Consider the following 21801-nt stretch of genomic DNA (forward strand, 5'->3'; position numbering starts at 1 on the left):
GTTTCCTGGGAGTTATAACTTTGGGATTAGAAAACAGAAACGTCAGACTGTTCTCTTTTAAGCCCAGCTGCACATTCAAGACAGAAAATATTTGGAATAATATACAGACTAAATAAAATTTTTCCAAATAGAGAAGGGGGGAGAAATCAGATGAGAGAAATCAAACTTAGAAAAGCCCTATATTGCACTGTTAGGAAGGAGAGGAGCCAGGATGTGAACCCAGGCCTTCCTGACTCCAGGAGTCCATGATCTGACCCATGAGTACCTGAGCAGAAGTACCACTGCCTGAAGATCATGGGACTGTTAGATGCAGAACTGTGAGACAGGTTGGTCTCTGATGAGGTCCAGTGTGGAAAGCTGTCTCTAAAACATGAGGCCAGAACTGGATGGGGGCCTGATTCCTTCAAATAGGCACTGATTGCGGGATGCAGCCCACGGTTCCCCAGGAATGGTCCTCACTTGGCCTTACCACCCTCATTTTCATTCACACTTACCTGCCTGTTGTTCATTATGTCAGAATATGACTGTTTCATGATGCTTTGTGATTTGTTTCAGTTTATGGCAGGGACAGATTTGTATCAATCCCTCTCTACTATTTATTCAGACCTCATGTGCCTTCTCCTGAGGAGTTCCTAGAGTGCAGGGCAGCATAAAGCTAGGCTTTGTCAAGCACACACACAAGTTTGGCAAGGCCAGTCCTGATGGATCCAGCCAGTAAAGATACAACGAGCCACTGCATTCCTCAGTTTATTACTTACATATATAACAAAGGGAAGAATGCATCAAGGTACCAGCTGCCGGTGGTCCTTGTCCCACATGAGAAAAAGGACACTAATGAAGTAAAAGGAGCCAGATGGATGCACTGTAAGTTTTGGGAAATCTGGATACTGAGGAGACAATTTAAGACTGTAACTAAGAGGTTTTTATATTCTCAACTCTTTTGTGATGGGGGTGGGGCAGAAAGCGCACACCTCATCAGAACCTGCCTCCGGACAACCTCCCAGGAGAGATTGCCTCAAGGTCTTCCCTCATAAGTCTGTGGTTCTTTCCAGTTGTGGAAAGATCACAAAGCCTTCTGCTAAGTCTCAGATAAGTTTCAGTTCAAGCCTTTGCCTTGGAGGCCTCTGTGGATACGTGCAAAGTTGCCAGGGTGCGTGGCTGTGTGAGATGTTCCTCTACAGCTTTCTCAGGGTTAGAGGCTTTTAAACTCTGCATAAAAAGAGAAAATAAGATATGAAAACCAAGAAATCTGAATTCAATGCTAGTTCAATTCATAATTAGGATGTGACTTTAAATCCTTTACCTCTCTGGGGCTCATTTTTTAAATCCATAAAATTATATATTTTCTGTTTGTTTGCTTTCAGGGAGGTCTGTTTCCTCTTATTAGAATGTAAACTGCACAAAGACAGGGATTTTGCCGACTTCGTTCACTGTTGTAGCCCCAGTACTTGGAACAGTGACAGGCACATGGCAGAGATTCAGGAAACATTTGGATGAATGAAATGAAGTACAAGATGTTTCATTGCATTTTGTTAGCATGAGCATGTGCATTCATAGCCTTAAAACCTACTTTTGGGTGCTTTGTTTTTTGCAGGAAATTCATAGAGGAGTCCCAGTAAAACGTGACTGTACCTTTACTTTCAGAGGAATTCAATTTAAGAACTCATTAAGCAAGAACTCATTTAACCTCAGAGTGGATAATTACATACTGATGAGTGAAACTTGGTACCCAAATTATCTTTCACTAGTGGTGTCATAATAAACCCTAATGACACACACCTCTGACACATGGTTCCTTGTAATAACAGAGAATAGGGAAGACCCAGCTTGTCCACTGTTTTGTTCTACACGTGGCACTTTCCCAGTCATCTCACTAGGCTTCATTTTTCTCTTTCTCTCAGCCAATGTATGGTGCAGAACAGAAAATAAATTGTGAGTCTGGGGATCTGCCTCCGGTTCTGATGCTAGCCAGTCACTCAATTCCCCGTCCTGGGCCCCACTTTCTTCATCTTTATGTGTTTGTGTGATACACATGGTTTTCCTTAATTGCAATTTAGTGACGTTATTTTATCTTTTTCACAGATAAAGAAACCATGGCTCAAGGAGATTGACTGACCTGCTGAAGGTCATTAATTAGTACTAAAGCCAGGTTTTCTCACCATAAAAATGAGATACCCAGAAGATCCCCAAGGCGGTGGTTGCTTCCTTCTCCATGTCCTCTCCATGAAGGGACAGGGACTTTTGCCTGGCTTGCTCCTTGCTCTAATCTCAGCGTCTACTACTCCGCCTGGCACATAGGAGGCCCTCAATATATATTTGTTGAACGAAAAAAACAGGTGAGTAGAGACGCGCCACAATTCGTCCTGCGATTTGCAGCAAGTCATTGCCCCTTTGTGTATTTCATCTGTCCCCCACTCTCGACTAGTCTCCTTCCCTCGCCTCGTTCGCTCCTCCGGCCACTAGACGGCCCTGTCGTAAAGGACCCCGACTGGCAGAGAACGAAGTCCTTCTTGGCCCCGTTGCGCTTTGCCTGGTCGGAGGGCGGCTCGCAAGAAACCGGAAGTGCTGGAGCCGCTGCCGCCGCCGCCGCCTTTAAGTGCCGCGTTCACCGCTTCGGTTACCACCGGCGCCGTCGCGGAGGAAGCCGCTGCAGCCGGGTCGGGAGTGGAGGCGGCGCGGCATGAAGCGGCGCAGGCCCGCTTCGTAGCGCGCGTCGGGACGGTCCGGGCGGGGCCGGGGGGGAAGGTGCAGTATCCGCCCCCTCCCCTTCCCCTTCGCCCGCAAGGCCTGGGCCCCAGCCCACCCGGGCCTCTCCGAGGGGCCGCCCGGCGCGTTCTCCCGGTTAGCCCGCTCTGCGGTTTATCCGGCGCGCCGCCGTGCGCGGGCCAGAGCCGGTGGCGGGGCCCCACTTGCCGGAAGAGCCGAGGCTCTGACATTCCGAGTCAGCCAACGTTCACTGGGCGCCCCCGGAGCGCTGGGTGCTGGCCTCCGGACCTCCACGTCCGTTATTTTAATTGAGCCTTGCTGGGGTTGGGAGCCGGGTACTGTCCGGGCTTACAGATGAGAAACGGAAGCCCACAGAGGCGAAGGGATTTGCCTAAAGTCCGATTGTGGCAGATCGGATTCGGACTGAGATTTTCTGGTTTCCCAGCTGGTGTCCTTTCTACTGTCCCACTCTAGCTCGATTCCCTCCTTGGTCACTGGCCTCTTTTCATTCTATTTCACCCAACCGGGGAAGGATAGGTACTTTCCTTTCTTTTTTCAAACCTTTCCCTTCACGCACTTTTCTTCTAAGTTTTGGCATCCCCCCCCCCAAGCCCCCTTCTCCACATTCTCTTCTGCACCTCTCCTCTTACTCATTCTAGCTTTCAAGATCTTTGCCCACTTTGTGATAATGAACCCTCAACTAGCTGTGAACCCTGGCGAGTGAAATAGCTAGGCTTCAACGTGGTTTGGGGTGTTTAAGTGGACAGACTGGCTCCTGGATTAAAAATTAAGGAATGACATTTGAGTGGATCCAAATTCAAGAGTCCTGAAGCTGTTTTCTAACCCAACATGCTCTTCTCTGAATGAAGGCTTAATGCGTGGGAAGGTGCCTTGACGTCTTACTCCATTGTTACTGTGCTAGCACAGCTTCACCTTTTCCCCTCCATTTACCACTGAGCTGTTCTCACCACATCTCTCTCCATCGCCTATTTGGGCTACGAGAGCGCAGAATTAAAACTGATAACAGAGTAACAGGTACAATCACACATCCTGCTTTTTTAAAAAATTTCTTTTCTTTTACTCAGCCAGAATTTGAACAAACTCAACACTTCCTTTTCTGGAAAAGTCACCTAGTTTGATTATTTTCAGGATATTTGTGGAAAGGAAAGAAGCAAAAATGCGATGCAATGAAAATGGATAGTACATACTTTATCTTGTGAAAATCTTGTTAACTGCAAGTGCTCTTTCCACAAAAATGGCCTGTTCTATAATTCTTCCTGGTTATTCTACTGAATCTATTATATCTCCAACCAGCTTGATTATGTATTCTGTAAAGTAATACAAATGTATTATTAATGTAAAAGGCAGAAGAACAGGACTAGGCACATAGAAATAAATTATGTTAATCATCTGTCGTTTTTGAGGATTTGCAATAGCCACTGAGTAACCTCTCATCTGTATGCCTTTTATATTTTTTAAAGGTCTTCCATAATTTTGCTTTTAACGTTTGTCGATGTCAGGATTTACACTGCTGTTCGGATATTCTTTTGAGTAAATTGGGTTATACACTTCTGAAATAAAATTACAATTTTCATAACGAAAATGCAGATACAAAATAATTCAGGCATTATACCAGAAAAAAATATTTATGCATCAGTTTTAAGTACTGCTTGAGACTTTAGGTTTAATTTTTTTTTTTTTTTTTGGCCACATGTGATCCATTTTAATAATGATCAACAGCCTTATATTGTATTTCATTATCCTGGTGAGCAGGATTGGATGGTGAGAAAAGGAAAGACTCCTGTGAGAAGAGAGCAGGATGAGCAGAGGGATCTATGCTTGAAGTTGAGTCACTTGAAAAAGATCTCTTTGAATGTGGAAGAGATCTGAGCAGATGAAAATACAATCAGGTAGGCACCACGGAAGGGCCCAAAGTGAAGAGATAGGTGGGGCAGTGAAACATGCATGGTGCGGAGAATGGGTGATGACCTGTTTTATAATTTTTGAAATTGGACAACTTGGGTCGCATATTTTGAGAATGCATTTGTGCATAAGGTGTTAAGGAAATCTGGAACTTAAATCATTTGGTTACCCGTTTGTGTAAATTACTAAAATTATATAGTATCAGGTCTATCCTAGGAAATGCAGGACATACATTTATCATAAAATAGAGAATAGTAGTGTTATTTGAACTGTACAATTTGTGTATGTATGTAGAGAGAGAAGTAGTCTAGAGACCTAATACAATTTAGGAATACTAGATAATTTTGCTTATACACAAGCTAATGCAACTTTCATGGAGGAGAGATGTCACGTTAATGATGACTCAAGAATCGGCAGTAAGCTTGGGAGGTCTGTGGGCTGAGCTTCTCTGTTTTATCCCCCTAGACCAATTGTTTCCAGCAGTGGTTTGGAGATGATTTTAACACAAGGGAAGTTGAGAAAAATAAGCCCAATTTATATCTCTTCTCTTACCTGCCCCTCACTCTGTTACGAATCAAAGTAGATCCACTGACATATTTGATAGAAACCGACCTCCATCAGCTTTTAGATCAGCAAACGACTATTATCACATACTGCTACTTACTATCAGTGTACTGAGTACCAGTTGAGCTAAATGACTTTTTCTCTTTTGAGCTGTTTGGGTTCAATCACTGGCGGTAAATGCCCAGTTGTAATAATATTACAAGTTGTATACTTATGGAACTCTTGAGTGGGTTTTCTGGCTGCTCTTGCTACTGTTACATTGGAAATGGTAGTGTAGTTCACCGTAGCTTGAAAAAAGACACAGTATCCAGGCCACACAGTTCTGTTCATCTTATATGCCGTACAGCACAGTGATGGACTAATTCACAACCCACACCTGCTAATTACTTTTTCTCTGTGGTTGGTAGTTACCATGAACTCTGTCAACTTGTGAAACTAAGCTTTAAAAAAGACATCATGTTAAATATTCAGCCATGTATTGATTTTTGTTGTAGCAGTAGTTAATAATTATCTGAATTGGTTACACAAATGTAATCTAGTTTAATCTTCCAAGTCCACATGTTTTTGACATTTATTAGTTGAAAAAGAGCAAGTTGCCCTAGAATTTCTGTTCATGTTGTTCCTTTTTGGTAGTGTTATGAATAATGCATGTCAGAATACCAGACAGTGGCTTATGATAACACTACTTGTTGTTTTCTCTGACACTTTGCACCTGTTACATTTAAATATTAAAATAGATAAAGGAAAAATAATCCTCTTCTGGATTTGCAAAATGAAAGAAACATGATTAGTAGATGAAATATTAACACTGTTTTGGAGTTGAATGCATAAACTGAGTTCAGACTTTTATCAAAATATTGATAGTACAAACATTAAATGCTTTCTGCATAAACCGCTTCACCTAAAGCCACTTGAAGATGGTATCTTTTTTTCCCTCTCACTTAATCATGAGAATAAAAGTTGTATACTCTGTAATAATAGTCACATAGATTCCTTATAGTGTAGAGTTACCACAAGGGATCATCAGAAAGGAATGATTTCTAGGGAGAAGCAAACGACAAGGGAAAAATGTAGCAGCCAGTTAGGTCTTTTGTTGTTTTGGAGTCCCACTTAAAAGGAAACAGTATTTATATTATCTTGGGTAAGTGACCTAGGAAGATTATTACAAGTACATTGTTTGCAACAATTTTATTACTGTTCTAATTTGCCATGATTATTTCTGTTAGCTGAAGAAGTCCACGTTTATCAGGTGTGTTACTTTTTTAAAGTGCAAAAACACTTAACTCCCTTGGCATACTTAGCTTCGGTATTGACAAACTCGTGGAAGGAGCATAGCAGCCAACTGGCATGTGGCCTGTTTCCTTCCAGTGTGGGAAAGAAAAAGGAATTTTGGCAAGAGATACCTAAGGAGAGCCTCTTATGAAAGTTACCAAAGGGGTTTATAGTCACTGTGAAATAGACATGACCTCAATTAAAAAAAAAAAATCTCACTTTTGAAATGAACACAGAAGGGGGAGTTATTGCCTTACTAGGTTTCATTGCAACTACTGAAAAGCATTTTTTTTCTTTCCTTTTTTTGGTGGGAGGGCCCTGTCAGACTGTCATTCTGATTCATATGAGAAGGCAGACCTGTGAACTTCATGTGCCTTCTTTTTCTAGGAAAATGCAACATGGCAGCAGCGATGGAAACAGAACAGCTGGGTGTTGAGATCTTTGAAACTGCAGAGTGTGAGGAGAATGTTGAATCACAGGATCGGCCTAAACTGGAGCCATTTTATGTTGAGCGATATTCCTGGAGTCAGCTTAAAAAGCTCCTTGCTGATACCAGAAAATATCATGGCTACATGATGGCTAAGGCACCTCATGATTTTATGTTTGTAAAGAGGAATGATCCAGATGGGCCGCATTCAGACAGGATCTATTACCTTGGTGAGTATGAAGTCATGGTTTCTGAAAGGAAATGCTTTCTTAATTCAAACTTAGAGGCTAGATGCAATTGGCACTCAAATTTTGGTGAATAAATTAATGAATCAGTAATGGTTCCATTAAAGGAAAAAAAGCTGATTTGAAGAACTTCAGTTTTAGTGCTCTTTTATTTGTTTTGTCCCATTATATTTTCACTTCCAGGTAACAAATCATGGATTGATCATGATCTTACTTTCAAAGTCAAAGTTAGAGGTGCTAGATATTGCTTCTTCCTAAAGCTAGTTCAAAATGCCTTCCCGTAGGAATGGTCAGGTTAGGAACATAATAAAACCAGTAGTTTGTTCCCACGCTTAACAATTGCATCTCTTTTTTTTTTTTTTTTTTTTTTAAAAAAACAAGGCTGTTCTTGGTCTCTTCTTCCTGAGCCCATTCACTCCAGATTTAAGATTTGTCTAAATTAAATAATTACATCACTGATTGACTTCTTTTTCTGATTCACTTGTTTGTTTATGTACCTTAAATGCTTTATTAAGATGTCACAGTAAAAGGTAATAAAGGTAATAAAAAAGGTTATAAATCTTGAGCAACTACCTTGCCTAGGCACAGCTTAGGATTGAAAGAAATGACTAAGCTAGCACGTAATAGATATAAAGCAGTGAATAAAGAGCCAGTCTTGAAATCAGAAGACCTGCGCTCAGTCCATGGGTACCTTATTTACCCTGTGGGTCTCAAGTTTCCTTATCTATCAAATGAGGATTAATATCTATCTCAGAGGATTGTTGTAAGTACTAAACATTTTACATGAAAACACTTCCAAACTCAAATGTTAATAAACTCAATGCTGTGTTTGTATAACCAAATCAAGTTTTACTATGGTTAGTTTGAAGAAGGAAACCTAGAAAGGGAAAGAAAAAGAAAACAATTTTTAGACCGCATTCCCATCACCCAAGCAACTGTCACATTACAAATATTTATTTTTAGGATTAGAAATAATAGTTGTAAGTTACAGTACACTGCCTGTCATTCACCAGCTGGTAATTATTATTTGTATTATTATTAGCTTAAATCTCAAGAGCCTATTCCTTGTTGCTCATTGAATACATATTTATTGAGAGATTTATTGATGCTAAAATATTTAGATACGTCATTTGAGTAGATTATATATATACATATATATATATATGTATATATATTTCTCAAGAAACTTACGTTAAGGCTTTTAAGGAGGCAAAAAAATCAAATTTTCCTCAGATTGGAGAAGCTGTATAGGAAAAGCCCATCTACTTATTTCCCTCCCCACCTGGGGAAAAAAAAAAAAGAAAGAAAGGAAAGGGAAGCCCATCCATAATTGTTAATTCAGGCAGTGGTTGGAAGAGAGTTTGGGCATAATTAGGGGGGGAAACCTTATATTTAGTATAATGTTTTAAAATTATAGCCGTACCATCCATAATTCTTATCTGTAAACAACTCTTTCATGAAATGCTTATGTTGCTATTAAACCTGCTTAAAGAAGGGAGTTTCTCTCCACATACAGTAGTTGAGTAGAATCATAAGCCCATAAATCTTAGAGCTTCCTTCCTGTAGTCAGGCTATTTTATTTTCCTAACTCGGAGCCTGAAGGGAATGAATTTCTGGTTGGTAGAGTGAGGAAGAAAAGGATGTGAGAGGGATGGGAACCCTGGAGGAACTGTGGCCCGAGTGGAGTCGAATGGCTGGGGCTTGGATGGGGAAGGAAGGGCTGAGTAGCCAGAGGCGTGTATGAGGGCACTGACCTCCTGTTGTGCCTTTAGTAAGTTTTTAAAAATAGGTTTCCTCCCCTCCTCCAAAGCTGTTTCATGTGTTTTTTTAAAAAGAGATACTCTCTTCATAAGTCTACATCAGTAATTATAGGTTCATTTTCTAGCAACTCCAGAATATTCCATTATGTAATTGTGCCATATTTTACTTAACTAGGCCTCTAATAATGGGCATTTAGGTTTTTCTGTTTTGTTATTACAAAACAAGAGACAGAGAATCTCACTTCTAGATCGTTTTGTCTGTGTGTGACTTTACTTCTAAGAGTAATTCCAAAGAGTGGAATTACTGAGTCAAAAAGTGTGTCTATTCTGACATTGATATTACTAATACTGTCAAGTTGCCCCTCCAATGAGACTGTAGGGTTTACATCCCTATCAGCATTGTCTCAGGGTATCTGTTTCTCCACACTTGAACCAATAGTGAGTAATCAACCTTTATCTTTCTCAGTCTGATTGGTGAACATTAGTCCATCTTTGTAGTTTTCAAAAAATTATTATTTTTTTAAATTGAGGTATAGTTGACATTTAACATTATATTAGTTTTATGTGTGCAACTCAATGGTTCAGTATTCGTACACATTGCTAAATGATCACCGCAGTAAATCCAGTTAACATCTGTCACCACACATAGTTAATAAAAAAAATTTTTCTCTGATGACAACTTCTAAGATTTATTTTCTTAGCAACTTTCAAATATGCAATACAGTATTGTTAATTATAGTCATCATGCTGTACATTAATCCCCATATTTCACTGTAGTTTTAATTCGTATTTCTCTTATGAGCGAGGTTGAGCATCTCCTCACATATTTACAAGACATTTGTATTTCCTTTTCTATGACTGATCTGTTTGTAATCATTGTCTGTTTTCTTGTTGGGTTGGGTGTGCTCTTCTTTTTGACCTAAAGCATTTTTTTGTACAATAAGGGAATTAACCCACTGTAGTATTTCCCCCTGAAGTTGAGTTTGTCTTTTGCCTTTAGTGCCTTTGCCATGTAGAAATTTGTGATTTTTTGTTTTTGCTAGTTAAATTTTTCCTTTTATGTAGTTTTGCATCATATCTTGAAAGGCTTTCTCAACTCCAATTTATATGTTTTGCGATCTTTACATATTTCATTGTGTTTTTAAAATCTTTATATACTTTGGACTTTGTTTTGTTCCGTTGATCTGTCAAATCAAGTGCTAATACTATGCTGTTGCTATTATTATTATCATAGCTTTAGATGTTTTACTGTTCGATAGTACTAGTCACCCTTCATCACTCTTTCTCATACTTCTCTTGACTATTTTTGTTTGCTTGTTTTCCTGTGAGAATGTAAAAAGTAGCTCGTAAAGCTCTTTACTCCCAATCCTATTTATACTGTTTTAGGATTATGTTATATCTATAGATGAAGGTAGGGAAAATTGACAGTCTTTAACATGTTGAGCTTTTCAAGAAAGTTGCATGCCATTTCATTTGCTCAAGTCTTTTCTATCTGTCTGAATTTTAAAATTTTTTCCATATAAATCCATTGTTTCAAAATTTTGAACAGACCTCGGACACCGGTAAATACCTGTGTGTCATCAGGAAAGAAACAATGAGAAAAGCCCATTTTGTTTTTATGCAGAACTGGGGTGTGTTCGTAGACTGCCTTGGGAATCCTTACTGATAATGGTTGAAGCCAAGGAAGGCATTATGGAGCAGGGAGCAGTTTCAAGAGGGGCAGCTGAAGTGATTGTGGGGAATGGCTCTCATTTGAGGCTAGAAGAGAACCAGCTTTTTCATATTTGCAGGCTGAAGTCTCTTAGAAGGAGAAGGCTTAAGGAGGCTGTGATCACATTTTGTAAAATCATTGATGATATTGGTAGGTGACTACCGTCTTAAGAATTCTGTAACAAAGTTATCCTGGAACATACAAAATAGATTTAAGGCAAAATCAAGTACTGAAGTAAATGTCAGTTGATACCTAACTTTTTACCCCAAAAGTCAACAGAAACTAAAAAATGCTTAAGAAATGTTTAGGAAAATAAAGGGATAAAGAAGCTGTGGATGTGTGGGAGCTCATCCCCAACTTTTGCAGGGATTAGGATGGAAATTAACCATGCCCTTCCACAGACTACTTTCACGGCCGTTATCAGGACCTCTAGGCTGAGGATTTGTTCCTCTAGAGACAGGTTTTGTCCTTCCTGTGTGATTTATTTTCTCCTTCCTTCACTGTCCCCGAGCTTTTTTGGAAGTGATACCTTTCTGGTACCTTTTAGGGTTGAAGGGTTTTCTTTGGTTCACATCTTGATAACCATGCTGTATTTTTCTTACTTCTTTTTTTTCGTATGTAGTTCATTCTCCACTGCTGTGATCTTCCCATTCAATTATTGTATGATTTCACAGAATAGGCCTATCTTCTACGTAGCATAGATCTCTCTCTTTCACAATTCCTAACAATAAAGGATAAAGATACTTTTAGCAAATCAAGTATCATCAGATTGTGTTGTTTTAATATGAGTATACTTTCATTTGAAATGTATTAGTGATTACAGTTATAGAACATTTTTAGTTCAGTTATAAATTCGATTAGACCTGTGTATATTTCTAAATAGGTACTTTAAATGATTCAGAAAAAGAAGCAGTTTAATAATCTGAAGTTATCATAAAGCACCCCCATTTGGAATCTAATGAGTCTATTGCCAACTTAATTAACTTAACTTGCCAACTTAAGACATAATTTTCAAAAAAAACTAAAAATGACACTTGTCACTACATCATTTTATACACTTTTATGTTTTGAGAAGGACTAAAATTTGAATATTAAAAGGAAATCTTAGGATTTTTCTGTGAAGCCTGGGTTTTATTGAAGAAAATTACCATGGTATGTGGCGTGTGCATCTCCTACTTGTTAACATTCATTGTTAAGTCCTATAGAGTGCAAAATTTTGCAGCACATAGAAGGTGTTATGTACTTACTACTATGGTTGTAATAGATTGCTAGTTTTAAAAAATAACAAAGTGATTTTTTTCTTTTAAAGCTATGTCTGGTGAGAACAGAGAAAATACACTCTTTTATTCTGAAATTCCCAAAACCATCAACAGAGCAGCAGTCTTAATGCTCTCTTGGAAGCCTCTTTTGGATCTTTTTCAGGTGGGATTAAACATTGTTATTTCTGACTTGGTATAAGTTTTTAGATGTTTCATTTATTTAGAGGCAGAAATTCAGTTGGGGTTTTATATTTAAAGCAGATATGAGTCAAAAGGAATTAAAACATTTTTATGATTTTGCATGTATGGCCCTTAAATTTCATTTAGTTGTCAATATCTGAAGCTAAGGGATATTACAATTCAGATTTTTTTATGAAAACTGCCTTCTTCCTGTTTAACCACCTTTCCCTTTTACAAACTTGCTAGTTATGTAGTTCTCACATTTTGTAGTTATTCACGTAAAAGAAGTAATATATTTTCAGGAAGCTTTTTATTTAAATCTTTAAATTGAATTTGTAGTTCTAATATTTAGTTACAGCGCTAACATAAGGGTTAAATAAAGATACTAAATTCTGTTTTTGTTTCTAAATAGTATAATTCAATTTATGTAAAATTAAAAGTTAGAATTTTTTTGTTTCTTCTTCAATATTTTGTCTTTAGACAAAATGTAAATAATTGAAAACATCCCAAGAACAAGATGATAGTTTGGGTGTGATTGTTTGCTTTTTTGGTTCTCACTTATTATTTTTACATTGAGTACTACTGAACAGCATGTTTGGGCTAAATGAACTAAAATGTGATATTTCTCCTAATTAAAAAAAAGTAACTTCCATGACAACTAATCATTTTGACTGTGTCCGTCAAAATCACGGATGTTTTTTACATAAGCTTGTGACTTTTCTTTAAAACAAAAATTCTTTATTCTAAGAACAGTGTGTTGAACTGAAATAATGGCAGTTTTCTTATGGAATAGTTTGCAAATTAGTGAGTCAAAGTTTTTTTTTTTAAGCTTTTATTATGGAAAATTTCAAACCATACAAAAATAGAATCACATGTAAACAAGTTTCAACAATTATCAAATCTTGGCCATTAGTGTTTCGTTGTAGCCTTGCCAGTTCCCCCTCATAGTCGCTACCGCCACTTCTCTGATTATTTTGATCCATTGACAGTTATTCTTACTGTACGAACTGTCTTAATTTTGGTTGATGGAAGCCCCTTCAACTTGACATGTCAAATCCTTTTGACATGACCGTGGTGATAGTTGATAGCTCTCTTGCTCTCTGGCATGATGAAGATGTTTCATGATGATCTTCACATTACTTATCCCGCACTTGGAATCAGCCATTTCTCTAAGGGGCCCTGGTTCCTGTACGGGGAATTGGTATTAAGATATCATGATCTGCGTACTAGAGATGCTCATTATTACTGGGTTGGTAGTTGTTTCTAGGTCTTTACTCATTTATCCTGCATAAGAATCTCCTTTCATGCTTGCCTCGGCAGCACATACACTAAAACTGGAACGATACAAAGAAGATTAGTATAAGTGTGTGTGTTTTCCCACAGACTCTTCAACACAGTATGTGGTCACACATTTGGATTTTTTGCCAATCCGATAGATGGAAATGGTATCCCAGTTTAGTTTAATTTGCATTTCTGCTATAGGCAAAGTTGATCATCTTTTTATATAGTTAAAGGCTATTTGCATTTCTTTCTCTGTAAATTGTTTATTGATATCTCTAATGCATCTTTCTATGGGGTGATTGGTCTTTTTCTTCATTTTTAGGAGTCTTTTATATACTGGAGAAATTAACCCTTTGTCTGTGATATAGTTTGCAAATATTTTCCCAAGGTTGTCATTTGTGTTTTTACTTTCTTTGTGGTGTATGTGAGTACCACTTGAAAGATTTTTGTGTAATAAAATTTATCAACCTTTTTTGGTATTGCTTCTAGAATTTGTGTCTTCTGTCTTAGGACAGTTTTCCTACACCCAACTTATAAAACAATTTACCCATGTTTTCATCTAGTGCTTTATGTGGTTTCATTTTTTAAAGCTTTATTGAGATATAATTGACGTATAATAAATTGCAAACATTAAAGTGTACAATTTAACAGATTTGGACATACATATATATCTGTGAAATCATGACCTCAGTCATTACCCCCCAGAGTTTCCTTGTACCCTTTTTCATTCCCCGCTACCCACCCACCTCCAGGCAGCAATCAAACCAGTCTTGCACAGTCTCTCACAAGATTTCTCTCTTCAGTATTTAATATTTTTTATTCTATTGTAAATGGTTTTGTTTTCTAATTTCAGCTTCTGGTTGGTGTTCATTGCTAGTATTTAGAAATATAGTTGGTTTTGTATATTGCTCTTATATCCTGCAACCTTGCTTAAACTCGTTTATTAATTCCACTAGGTTTTTTAATAGCTTCCATTGGGTTTTTCCATACAAACGGTCATATTGTCTGCAAACACTGACAGTTTGACTTCATCCTTTCCAATATAGTTGCCTTTTGTCTCTTTTTCTTGCCTCATTGTACTGGCAAACTATTCCAGTACGATGCTGAATAGAAGTCATGAAAGCAGATGCTCTAGTCTTCTTCCTGATCTTAAGAGGACTCAGTCAGTCCTTTACCTGTAAGTCTGTTAGCTGTAAGTGTCTCATAAATGTCCTTTCTTAGGCTGAGGAAGTTCCCTTCTGTTTCTAATTTGCTTAGAGTTTTTATCAGAATTTTGTCAAATTTTTTGTGTGTCTTGAAAAAAGATCATAGGATTTTTCTTTTTTAATTTGTTAATATGGTAAAATATCACATGATTGTTGAATGTTAAATCAACCTGCATTCCTGGTAAAAGCCCACTAGGTTATAATTTATTATTCTTTTAAATATTGTTGGATTCAATATGCTAAAATTTTTTTTAGATTTTTTTTAATGTTCATGTTCGTGAGGGATATTGGTCAGTAGAGTTCTTGTCATGTCTATCTGATTTTGTTAAGTGTTAAGTGAGCCACAGAATAAGTTGGGAGTTACTTCCTTCTTTCTAATTTTCTAGAAGAATTTGTTTGGTAGTGAAGCTATCTGGACCTGTAGTTTTCCTTGTGGAAAAATTTTTAACTACAAATTCAGTTTCTTCATTAGATATAGTGCTATTGAAGTTATGTTATTTCTTTTTGAGGAAGCTTTGGTTGTTTGTATCTGTTTGGGAATGTTTCCATTTCATCTAAGTAATTGAATTGGCATAAAGTTCTTAATATTTCCTAAGCTTTTTAATGTCTGAAGAATCTTTGGTGATATCCCTCTCTTATTCCTGATATTTTGTGTAATTTGTGTCTTCTCCACCCACCCCCTTTTTTTTCTGATCTGTCTGGCTAAGGGTTTATCAGTTTGGTTTCATTTATTTTTCTCTATCATTTTCTTTTTTCTATTTCATTGTTTTATACTCTGAACTTTATTATTTCCTTTCTTCTGCTCCTTTTTGGTCTTTTTTCTTATTTCAAAAGGTGGTAGCTGAGGTCACTAGTTTGAGACCTTTCTTTTTTTCTTACATAGGCACTTGGTGTTACAAATTTACCTTTAGGTACCACATTAATTACAGCGCATATGTTTTGATATGTTGAGTTTTCATTTTCATTTAGTTCAAAATACTTTCTATTTCCCTTTAATCCATGAGTTATTTAAAAATATACTATATAGTTTCCCTTATTTATCATTCCCTTATTTAACCCTTCATTTATCATAAAGAACTATTAGTGAGGGAAGATGTGGATGTAAATTTTTTAAGCTAGCACTTACTAGATTTGTTTTCTTTATATTCCTTTTTAAAATTTATACATGTATCAAATGATATTTTTAGCTTAGGAAAGTCTCTCCTCGTTGTCAGTCATTAATTACAAATATTCTTTGAGAGCAATTTTAACAGATGCTATAGGTATGAAAACAAAATGACACAGATTCTGCTCTCAAGTTGTTGTTGTTGTTTTTTTAATCTGTTTCTAGTCAGAGATAGTGAAAAACAAAGCCATAGCCAAGTGAGTAAAAGAGACAGTAACTCTTAGATATAAATTTCTGAGAAAAGATCACCATAGGAAACTTTCCTGGCCAAGGTTGAATTAGGTCTAAGGTTTTGGAACATTAGTAAAACTCGGATGGATAGAAAGAAAAATGGCCTTTCAAGGGGAGAAAATGGAACAAAGGCCAGGAGGCAGAACACCACATATTGGGTTTTACATCAGTGATGTGACCAGCCTGACCCAAGGTTTTATAACAGGAGCATCAGTAGGTATAGTGGAAAGGTACTAACGACAGCTGATATTTGAGAGCTTCACTCTGTGCCAATCGATGTGCTGAACATTTTACATATTTTTTTCTAAGTTAATCTTCACAAAGCTGAGGTAGGTGATTTAATACTATTTTGAAAGTTAGGAAAATTACTTTTGAAGAAGTTAAGCTACTTGCCCAAAGTCAGACTTCTAGAAATGGTCAAAGCCTAGATTCAAATCACTTGATTTCAAAGCCTGTGCTCCTAACTGCATGAAAACTGCTTAATTACCATTTAAGTTGTTGAACATCTTGAATGCCAAGCCAAGGTGACAATACTTAATTCTTGTTCTCTAATGTATACAGTAATCATCTAGGGACCCTTTACCAAGAAATCTTTCGGCAGACTTCCTACAATTAATCTACTTAGAGTTGCTGGCAAATTTTGGGATCACTCAAAATGTAAACTCAATCATATTAGGATTTCAGTGCTAAAAGCAAAAAGCCAGCTCTCAGAAGACTGGAACAGGAGACTTTTCTTTCCTTCTACATTAGGCCACACTGGACTATGGAATGTACTCTCGAGAAGAAGAACTATTAAGAGAAAGAAAACGCATTGGAACAGTTGGAATTGCTTCTTACGATTATCACCAAGGAAGTGGAACATTTCTGTTTCAAGCTGGTAGTGGAATTTATCATGTAAAAGATGGAGGGCCGCAAGGATTTACTGTAAGTCGGTATTACTACTTGTTAAATCTATTTTTGGGTCCTAAAGGTTATTTGCACCCAAATCAGAAACATAATTAAACCAAAAAATTATGTTTACCCACCAATTGTTTACTACTAATTTAGTAGTAAAGAAAACAAGAAATACGAGTATAAATTTCCAGTTTTAAGAGTTAATAATTTTTTCAGTGACATTCGTATACGATTTTTAAAATGCTAAAACCAGTTTCTATGTAGACAGAGATAATAAAGGACATCAGTGCCCGTTTTCTGAGTAAGTACTGAGGGGTGTTTTGGAAGATAATGAAATCACAAGGCAATTCCTTTTTGTTTCCCCTAAAAGCTTAATTCATCATAATAAGCAGTTTTAAATGTTTGGTTTTATTCCAGGCAATTTTTTTATGTGATATTAGAACAGTCCTCCTATAGAATTGTGATGATTCTGGCTTTCATTGTATTTTTTTGAGCAAACTGTTTTATACTAGCAAAATTAATTGGAAATATGTAATAAATAAAATAGTCAGTAAATAAGTTTAATAAAGTACATAACAAATAACAATTACTCTACTAATAAGCTTGGGCAACAAAATTTGTAAAGTGCGCTAATATTGTCTCTATTTCCTCTCTTATTAATTCATATTAAAAAAAAATGAGTCCTTTATAAGTTAAGGCATATGAAAATGTATTTTGCTGGGGACCAATTATCATAGTTGACATTTTACTTGGAATTAGTATTCATTTTTTGAAAAATTTTTGTTTGTTTTATTTTGTGGGGGAGGTAATAAGGTTTTTTAAGTTCTATTTATCTTTTTAATGGAGGTACTGAGGATTGAACCCAGGACCTCACACATGCTAGGCACGCAGTCTACCACTGAGCTATGCCCTCCCCACCAGAATTAGTATTCATTTTATAGGAAGGGTGCTGGCAAACAAGTATGTATGTATCAGCCTGATACTTGCCTTTAAATGTTGTTTACTTTTCTAGCAACAACCCTTACGGCCCAATTTAGTGGAGACTAGTTGTCCCAACATTCGGATGGATCCAAAATTATGCCCGGCTGATCCAGACTGGATCGCTTTTATACATAGCAATGATATTTGGATATCCAACATTGTAACGAGAGAAGAAAGGAGGCTCACCTATGTACACAATGGTAATTCAGGTTTTCAAGTTCTTCAAATCTGCATTTCTGAAAAGTATTTTTAAAATGTAACTTGCTTTTGCTTACATTTTGAAATTGAAGCATGCTGGGTGATCTTTATATTTTAAATTGAAATCTTTAAAATTAAAAAAAGCAAAAGTACAGAGGATAACTGGTATGTACCACCTATATAATGCTGCCTTGTTTTAATGTTCAGTTTATAACAGTAGCACCTCTGGCATGATTATTCTTTTAGCCTAATAAGACTGCCAGAATTTCCCCAACTGTTCTGATTAGAATAAAATTTTAATTAAAAAAGTTAATCTTGTTTTTAAGAAAACAAACAGAAAAACCTAATACACATTGTAAGAACTACCTAAAAATTTATCTCCCCTTTTTGGAGAGCCTACTTGGTTATTTTGTCATAATAGGAAAAATAAAACTTTGTAGAACTATGTGTATTGTGGAAACATTTAATTTTTATTAAACTAACTATAATAATGCTACACACTACTGAAAGCACAGAAAATATACGGATGTTTTCCTCTAAAGCTTTCATACAAATAAAGATGGGAAATAGTGTATTGCTTTTTTTTTTTTTTTTTAACATATGAGATAGACCTTAAGATGAAGCTGCATAATGAAGGACAGTCACTCTAGAAATTTATTTGTTCAACTTTTGCATAAGCTAATGTTCCACAAAACTGGTTTATTGGGCATCTTAATAAATTATTTTAGAATATGATAGTGTATTGACGGTAAACACTTTTTCATTAGGATAATCAGTGTTATAGAAGCCGCCTCTTCCTGAACTTTTTACACTGATAGAGCACTGAATCAGGAGTCAAGAAACCTGTTCTAACTATTCGAACAGTCAACAAAGATAGATCCAGTTCCTATGTGCCAGGCACTCGGGCAGAAACTAAAGGTACCGAATTGAATAAGATATAGTCCTGGCCCTCAAGGAAATTATAAATAACAAAACAGGATGATAAGAGGAAAACGTGGGGTGTTATGAGAACACCAGTGAGGTAGGCAGTAAATGTCAGGAAAGGCTTCACTGTAGAGATGACACTTAAACTGATCTTAAGTGGTGACTGTACATTAGCCAGTACACAGCAAGCAGGGGGACTCCATGAGAAAGGGCTTGATGCAGAAGGTCCTGTGGTGTGTGTGAGGAATTAGAAGCAGTCTTCTGGTCCTAAAGCATGAGGTATGAGTCAAGATGTGAGGAAAGATAAAGCTGGCAGATAAGAAGAGCCAGGACAGGGACAGACTGTACCTCATGTAAATGAACATGGCCTTTATCATGATACGGGGATTCACTGAAATGTTTTTAGCAGTTGAGTGGTGTGGTCAGAGTCATAGAGAAATTGTTCTGGATATTTTGTGCAATGTATATATGAGAAGTTCAAGTCTACAGACTGGGACACCAAAGCTTGACTGTTGCAATTTTCCAGGCTTTATAGCCTGAAACTAGAGCATAGGATAGGAAAAGGGGGTGGAATAGGGAAAATTCTAAGTAAAAAGTACATGTTTTGGTGTTTAATGAGTCTCCGTTTGTAGTCAGGGAATCAGAACAGCTACCACTGGCAGTAGACAGGTTAGGCTGGTAGTGGTAAATCGGGGTTGGGAATCCTCACCATTTGTTCATGCTTTTAACAAACATTAAACTCTCACTATGAGCTAGTTACTTTAAAGGCTGAGACTGCAAAGCTTTGACAGTAACTGTTAGAATGAAGGCTTTTTCTTTTTTCAGTTTGTATGTTTTTTAATCTTCTGTAGAATTGTTTTCCACACAGGATTATTGTGAAGATTGGCACAATTTAAAGTAGAAACCCTGAAATCTTGCAGGATGCTATAGCAGTGTTTTTATTCTTTTCTGTACATGTAGGTATGTGGTATATTTATTATTTCCAGGACTAGTGTAGCGGTTAGAAATGCAGTCTGGAACTGGGGTATCGGGGCTTGAGGCCCACATCTACCACTTGAGCTCTGTTTCTCTGAGTGTTACTTAACCTAGCTCTTTGCTTCCACATCTCTAAAAAGGTTAATTAGTAGCATGATATCATAAGGTTGTTACTGAGACTTAATATTCGTGAAGTGTTTTACCGAGCAACTGCTACTTAATGTTTGTTTAGATAGGAAGGCAGAGAGTACGCATCATCACTCTTACTCTTATTCACAGCAGGTTCCATGTGCAGGTTCTCCTTGAATGGGTTTAGTCAGTCCACATGTGCATATGTTTATTCTCTGCCCAGTATGATAGAGGAATTTTAAAGTAACATAATACCAGCCAATACGCAGATGACATATCTTATTGTGAGAACAAGGTTGATACCACTTATTCATCTGATAAATCTTAGTAATTGAGGTCTGAGTAAGTGATAGGGAGATACAAATGAGTGGGACCTATTCTCACATCTAAAGGAGAACAAAATATAAAACAGTGTGGAAGGTATAGCTTTGGAGTCGTTCAAAGGTCCAAGAAAACTGAGCACTGTTTTGGCTATCTCATTAATTCCCAAATTCAAGAAACTCTGACAACTGAACTTAGTTTTCATTAGGCTGGTGCTAAAAACTCATTTGGTGGCACAACCTGACCTGAACTGACCTGAGGCTATTTATAATCTTAATCCTTCTTAGCGTGCCTATTCATAAGTTTGCTGCGGGAAAACTGGTGTATTTGATTACAGGTGTTTCATTGCCCTGCTGGAGACATGGCAAATTATGTGGTTAGATGTACAGTATATGAAAAATCCTCCACAATCTGAGTTCTAAATACTTCTGGACTCAAAATTTTTGGACAAGGGGATGTTCGTTTATATTGCGCATTTGTTTCAGGCAATATATAGAAAATACAGATAAGAAAGATAGTACATTGAAACTCGCCTATAAAATTAAAATCACTGTGAGATCCTACTGCACATCCCTTAGAAGACCAAATGTTGGAGAGGAATTTTCATACATTGCTAGTAAGAGTAGAAAATAATACAAATACTTTGGAAAACTGTGTGCCAGTTTCTTACAAATTTAAGTGCACACTAAGCGTACTACCCAGCCATTCCACTCTTAGGTCTTTATTCAACAGAACTGAAAACATGCATCCACAAAGATTCTTACACAAAAATGATCATAGCATTTTTATTCATAATAGCCAAACACTAGAAGCTGCCCAGATATCCATTAACAGACGAACAGGTAAAAGAACTATGGTAGAATATCACTCAGCAACAAACCACAAAGTGTATACTGTATGATTTCACTTCTATGAAATTCTAGAATATGCAAAACTATTAACCTACAGTGATAGAAGTCACATCAATGGTTGCTTCTGGGGTGGGCATGGATCTTGCCTGGGAAGGGGGATGAGAAAACATTCTGGGGTGTTGGAAATATTCTGTGTCTGGATAGGGTGTGGTTATACAAGTATATGCATTTTTAAAAATAAATGGTACACTTAAGATTTTGTAAAATATAAAGCGTTTTTTTAAAAAAGCTTGTCCATAGTCTCACTATTTGGAGAGAACCACATTTTGTTTTATGTTCCAACACTTTAAAAAGTATATATTTGTATAACATTTTTATAAAGGGAATCACAACGTGCATATCATTTAGTAATATGCTTTTTAAAATTCAAGTATATTATAAACATTTCCCCATGCTGTGAAATCTTATGTAATCATGGCTTTGTGGGGGGTTTTGTTTTTATTTTTGTTTTTTTAAAGCAAAAGTTCCCTTCAACTATTTGCTGGAAACCTAAGTGTAAAACAGATAAAAACTGATCTGCTCTGCTTGAATGGGAGGAA

The 21801-nt window shown here is 36.9% G+C and overlaps 1 protein-coding gene across 8 annotated transcripts in view; it reads left to right on the plus strand.

Annotated features, from left to right (window-relative positions):
* Positions 1–2540: 2540 nt before the first annotated feature.
* DPP8 (dipeptidyl peptidase 8) overlaps positions 2541–21801 on the plus strand; it is a 46430-nt gene continuing 27169 nt past the window's right edge. For 4 of the 8 annotated variants that reach the window (XR_012507747.1, XM_045516832.2, XM_045516839.2 and 1 more), the window contains exons 1-5: positions 2752–4616; positions 6853–7122; positions 11918–12030; positions 16680–16853; positions 17836–18004. Coding sequence is in view for 7 of the 8 variants with exons in the window: in XM_045516832.2 (XP_045372788.1) it covers positions 4580–4616; positions 6853–7122; positions 11918–12030; positions 16680–16853; positions 17836–18004 (763 nt within the window). In the remaining variant the exon portion in view is untranslated. The other 4 variants (XM_074366311.1, XM_010955375.3, XM_074366312.1 and 1 more) reach the window with 4 other exon arrangements.

The sequence above is a fragment of the Camelus bactrianus genome, chromosome 6 (assembly GCF_048773025.1).
Source record: "Camelus bactrianus isolate YW-2024 breed Bactrian camel chromosome 6, ASM4877302v1, whole genome shotgun sequence".
Classification (NCBI taxonomy): domain Eukaryota; kingdom Metazoa; phylum Chordata; class Mammalia; order Artiodactyla; family Camelidae; genus Camelus; species Camelus bactrianus.